General features: G+C 42.5%; 1 protein-coding gene across 2 annotated transcripts in view; it reads right to left on the bottom strand.

Annotated features, from left to right (window-relative positions):
- NCOA6 (nuclear receptor coactivator 6) overlaps positions 1 to 6,191 on the bottom strand; it is an 85,696-nt gene that overhangs the window by 12,810 nt on the left and 66,695 nt on the right. Inside the window, exons 13-14 of one of the 2 annotated variants that reach the window (XM_025039808.1) lie at positions 4,069 to 6,191; positions 1,112 to 1,180 (exon numbers count right to left, since the gene is read on the bottom strand). The exon at positions 4,069 to 6,191 is cut by the window's right edge and continues 59 nt beyond it. In XM_025039808.1, the coding sequence (XP_024895576.1) occupies positions 1,112 to 1,180; positions 4,069 to 6,191 (2,192 nt within the window). The remainder of the gene's footprint in view (positions 1 to 1,111; positions 1,181 to 4,068) is intronic. The other variant, XM_025039807.1, reaches the window with a different exon arrangement.

Consider the following 6,191-nt stretch of genomic DNA (forward strand, 5'->3'; position numbering starts at 1 on the left):
TTCTCTTCAAAAATGAGTTTTACTAGCTAAACCCTTCTTTGAATAATTTGCTCCATTCCTACCAATGCCAGATATCATGTGGGCAGTTGATGCTAAGAATCTGGGTAGCTGAAATGGTTGTTTGCTTGCCTATTCTTTTCAGAGGCCTGATTTTATCCAAAGAGTGTGCAGTAGAAAGTCCTATCCATCGCATAGGAATAGCTCTCTGAGTAAGGTTTAAATATAATCACAAGTTATTGCTTAGCCTCACAATATTAAACCTGACTGTACTGTTGTTTTTTGCTGAAAATTTTTGTCAAGTGTGTAAACTGTACTGTAAATGAGACTCTAACATCCTTGTGGAAAGCAGTCATACTTCATTTTTTTTGTACCCCTCCGATGACCTATAGTGACAATGACCCAGGCAAGACTAAACTGTAACAAATCTATGACATTTATCTGCTTTGGCAGTCTCATTTACGAAGGCAGTGCTGTTATTGCCATCAAGATCAATCCTCATGTGTTCAGAGCTGAGACCCAGCATGCCACAGCAGTTATTTGTCAGATTACTATGGACTCCACCTTCCAGAAACACCACCCCTAGTGCTATTTACAATATCTTGGTCATGGGAAGAAACTTAATGCCATCCAGAGATGGCTGAAATGACTCTTATCTCCTTGGAGGAATGGCTACCTCACTGTAGCAGAGGTTCTCGGAACAAGCCTCCACTCCTATCATAATAATACAACTACTATCTTAGTGCAGTAACACTTGCTACCCCAGTGAGTTACCATATGCCAGTCAGTCAGCTGCCAGCTATTGGTGCCAGGGTTATGGAATAGGGCAAACTTTGCAATGGAAGTCATCCATGGCTGTATGGCAGACAGACAATGGGTACTAAGATGCCCTTCTTGAGTTCCCTGGCTGACACCAGGAATGCATAAGGAAGCAAGCTGGTCAGGAGGAAAATAACCTCAAATAGTACCGCACAAGCTCTGCCACTCAACCAAAATCTGCTCTGAAGCAAACAGATAAGAAAGTTTCAGCCATTTCTTAGCTCACTGAGTATAGCCACGGTTCCTTCACATGTAACCCATTCCATTCCTAGAGTTTCTCCAAAGTGTGCCTTACCTGGTCTGGTAACAGACCCCTGCAGTGCTGTAGCTGGAGTTTCCTTTGGAACTAAACTCTGTGAAGGGGCTAAGGCAAGAAAAAAAAAAATACAGGCCTTTTATTTTCTAAACAAAACAGAAAGCACTGACTGAATCAAGGGCTAAGTAACTGCTGAAATATACTGCCCTCTAAGGGTATATTTCAAAATTTACTTAAAAAATTAACTACTATAACACTCAGTAATAAAGACTACCAGTAAAGGTATTTGTTTTTCCTTCTGGTGTGTACAAAGCTCAAGGAAGGAGGTGACCATGAGAACAGCTCATAATTTTTGCTTCTTGGGGTCAAGTTTTGTCCAGTCTCTAAAAAACCCAAAACCATACCTTAGTAGGCAACCTGAACCACTTCAGAGAAACAATTACATCATTCATCTTACCATTTAACAAATTCTGTCTCATCCCTCTACAGACTACCCAGATTGAGACTTGAAATCAATCATAATTTATTTTGTGTTTTTCTACAGCACCTGGCAAGAATGATGAGCATAAAGCAGGTATTCAATTCATACTGAACAAATCAATTTGATATGTCATTTACTTTTCTAACAGGTACTAAAAACTTAATAAGGGTAAGGCACTGTGCTGAGCATCCTTACAGATCAAATTACATCTTTCCTGCCCATTGGGAACTCAATCTAGTACTGAAAATAAGATACACACATGTGGTATGCTGGACTGCACTGTGATGTTATATGAAGGACATTCATAAAGTGCTACAGGAGTCCAAAGTATAGGAGATCAATTCTAGGTTGAGAAATCTGAAGGGAAATTAAAGAGAGAAATATAATCTTTGAAGGAGAGGACTTAGGCCCTTGAAGACGAATGGAACAGAATATACAATATACTCTAAAATGGAAACTTCTTGGATCATAAAGATTAAGGGCATAGATATGCCAGTCATTCAAGAGTATGTCCTCTCATTCTGACGCTTTAGTCTAACATCCTAAATTCTACAACAATAAGTTTAACCCTCTCATGGAAATTGTGAATTTTATAGACCTCTCTCCCTACTTAGTAAGAAGTCAATAATGCATTTGTGTTAAGAATTTATTTTGGATGCTTATCTGATAAGGCTTAAAACTACACCTTGACTCCCACTTTTAACTCCAGTATTAGTTTCACAGTTTCAGGTTAAAGCACAGAAGCCCCTTGAAAAAGAATGGAAACAATCTTAGCTAACATTGAGATTTTTTTCCAACTGCTGATTCATGTCCCCAAGGCTCACTTATTTCTCTAGAATTATATATGATCCAGATAAAAATATTTTCTAATCACTCCATCATTATTCTCTTGGTACCTGAGGGAAAAGTTTCCTGAAAGGAAATAGAATGGAAACATTTAATAGCAGAGAATATATTTAATTAAGTCATACCAGGTTGCTTTTTATTTCTTACGGCTCACCTACATCAATAGAACTAGAACAAGAAACCTAAGCACCCAGCCCTGTGAAGGCTCTGTCTCCTGCAAGGGCAGTGAAATCCTCCCTGTATCTCTAGCATCAAATGAAGAGGCAGAAGGAAGGGGAATTAACCTTTCCAGAGCTCTGTGTGAGGCAGTATGCTGGCCACTTTGTGCTAAGCTCTTTCACTGAATTTTCTGCATAAATTCTGGGAGGTAGGAATTACAATCTCCAATTTACAGGTTAAGTACATGGCTTACAAGAGGTTAAGGAATTTATCCAAAAGCAATTGGTAATCAGTGGGGCTAGAATTTGAACTCGGATCTTATCCTGAAGCCTGTGTTCTTTCTGCCTTCCTCTCGCTGGGTGCTTACTACTCAGGTAAGACTTGAAGCATTTTAGTTGCATAAACAAGATAGGTACTATTAGCTGGTCTAGGACACAGTAAAGGTACTTCCTAGCTTTGGTAGTGTATGACTGATCTACTCTAGGGAAGTAAGAGTTTCTGCACCACTTAAGCCTCATGGAAAGAAGAACGTGTGGGGCGGGGGGAAGGGAGAAAGAATGTGAAGGAATGAATGGAGGGGAGGTGTAAGGATACCTATGTGTCCATCATTAGGCCACCTTAACAGTACATAGGAAATAAGCTGAACTAGATATGCGTACATGAAATGGGCTAATTTACAAAAAGATTGCATTAAAAAAACTGGTAATAATTTTTTTACTTTTTATCAAATGATCACCACGTTCCAGTCTTGTGCTAAGCATGTTACACACATTATCTCATTGAATTTTTACAACTATTATTATCCCCATATTACAAAGGAGGAAACCAAATTTTGGAGTGGCCAAGTAACTTGGCTAATCCCACATAGCCAAGTAAATGCTGGTGCTGTGATACCAGCCCAAGCCTATTTGTCTCTCAATCACTTTGCTCCTTCCCTGTCTATTATCATGAAACCTGATTTTCTGGAAAGCTCTCCTTTGGAGAAGCCAGTCAGGCGGCAATAGTCCCTGGGATAGGGTACAGTGAGGAAGAAGCTATGAGAAGCCTGCTCTGAAACTGCTGAGAGCCAAGTCTTTATCGTGGTAAGGAGAACCCACAGAAGCTGCTGTTCACATTTAAGGGACAATGTCGACTGGACGTTCACAGAATACAATCTGAACGAATACTGAACTTCTCCAAGCTTCAATCTACTCACCCACAGAATGAAGTTAGGGCTACCTAACATGGTTTGGTATAAAGATGACATAAGATATGTAAAAAGGATTCCTTGTAAAATGAAAAACTACGTAAATGAAAGGGATATCATTTTTCAGGACCATGTCATTCAATGTAAACCTAACAGGAGATTTTAAAAAGTGTATTTCCCAATGTACTTCCAATAAGTGGAACATCACTATTGACATTTAGCCCATTTTTCTTCCTCCAAGTAGAAAAGGAGTCATGCTTTCTCTTGTGGGATAAGTCATCAAAAAACAGACAGGAGGAGATGATGCCAGGCCCAAGTACATACCTATGCTGGGTAGAAGCTCTGGATGGGATCCCACCTTTTCCTCCACTACGCCACCCGCAAGTGGATCAGATGCTATGCCAACATGATTTTTAGTGGTTGGTGCGGCGGAGATGAGCTCAGAGGGTACCAGGGTGGTTACAATTGAGCGTACACTGGTGGGGAGAGTACTGCCAGGTAAGTTGGGTCCTGCTGAGGCGGAGCCTGAGCCCACAGGGCTAGAAGTCAATTTTAGCAGAGTGGGTGCTGGGGGTGTTGGGGTTTTATTGTCCAGCTCTGTGGGTAACTGCTCTGTTCCCACGAGCCCTGGAGCTGTGGTCTCTAGCCCGTGGCCTTCAGTCTCTCCATCTGCACCATATTGCTCTTCCCCTTTCTCAAGAGAGCCTGTAACTTTCTTACATGCCTTGGTCAGCAAAATCTGGCCGATTTTGTCCACTTTTCCTTTGCCCTTACTAGATGAAACTGGGCTTCGCCGGTTGACAGAGGAGCCTGGACTATTGGTCAAAAGAGGAGAAACCATAGTAGTTGACTGTGAAGAGGGCAGAGTGCTCTGATCTGCTGAGGTGCTCACCTGAGGACTAGCCTCATCTGAATTTACTTCTTTCACTTGCTGGACGGCGGGGTGAGGAGGGATAACTGGAGAAGTTGTACAAGGTGGGGAAGGAAGCTGAACAGGGGTGGCTCGTGAGTTAAGGACCAAGGGTCGACCTGTCTGTATGTTGGGAGTGGGACTACTAGAAGGGACATTAGGCGGTACAGGAGCAGAAGAAAATTTTATGTTCTGAGGTATGTGTAAAGGGCCAACGACTGCAACAGAAGGAGGCATCAAGCCAGAGTTGGTTGTCAGTGGGGCTGCAGGAATTGTGCTTGGCTGCGATCCTTTCATAACCTGTATTATTGATGATGAATTGATAAAGACAGGTGTAATGAACTGAGGCCGGGCATTAGACTGAACAGCTGACTGTCCCTCAGAAACCATAACCTTATTACCCACATTGGGCATTGTGACAACTGTTGACATTAATGCAGATTGCAGGTGAGTTGGCAGAGCTGCTGATGTGTTAGCTGAAGTTGTGATGGGATTGGAAGTTACGAAAACAGTTATCTGATTTGGGGGCAAGGGAGTGGAAATGGAGGAAGAGCTGACAGGTCTTGAGATTACTGGAGGGATGCTTGGTGCAACATTAGAACTGACCTCACTCAATTCTGGATGTATAAGGGTTGAACACGGCTCATTACTGTGAGGTAAATTTAGGGAATTAGAGGGTTCTTTAGAAGCAGACGGATCCTGCAGTGTGGGAATGACAGATGCTTTTTTCAGGTCCTCCCCAGAAACTACTGGAGGTGTTACCTCCACATCTGTAAGCCCAGGGGGTTTAATGGTCACATTAGGAGCTCCAGAGTTATCAAGAAGTTGACTTAACGATGTTGGTGCTTCCCTCATAGCAGGAGACACCAAATTTTTGTTCTCTTCGACACTGGGAAGTTTGTTAGGATCCGAAGATTGCCCATCCTTTTTAGATTGATCTTCTGAGACAACCATTTTAACTTCTTGGGCAGGTACTGCTTTTAGCTCAACGTTTACCTGCTCCTTCCTACCCTGGGAATTCTGGCAATCACTGTCCTGAGGCACATTCAAGCTCTCCTTGTTATCTTCAAGAATGCCCCCCACGGTGGCCACGGGCATGGCAGGATTCTGAGGATTCAGCCCGCTGTTGTTAGGAAAGCTCCCGGGTACAGGGGGATTAGCCAAAGGAGTGGGACTGACCAACACATTTCTTGGCAACTCCACGTTCTGCAACAGGGATGCATTTGTTTGAGAGGCCAGATTAAGTTTAGGGGCTTTTGAATTTTGCCTCCCAGGACTTGGAGTAGTTTTCCTGCTGGACCCAGGACTAGACCTGCGACTGTTGCTTGGACTTGCCCGTTTTGTTGCTCCAGAATTAGACTGCTTTCCAGAATTCACCACCACAGAATCTAATTTGTGAGTTTGTGGAGCAGCAAAATTGGAAGGATTATTCATGGTAAGATTTGAAGGTGCTTGCCCGATGGCCTTCAAAGTTGTTGGATTTAGGCCCTGTTGATCAAAGCCCCTGTTTAAATTTGGCCTAGGAGGTAAAGGAATA

This window comes from Pteropus alecto, unplaced genomic scaffold (assembly GCF_000325575.1).
Source record: "Pteropus alecto unplaced genomic scaffold, ASM32557v1 scaffold45, whole genome shotgun sequence".
Taxonomy (NCBI): Eukaryota; Metazoa; Chordata; class Mammalia; order Chiroptera; family Pteropodidae; genus Pteropus; species Pteropus alecto.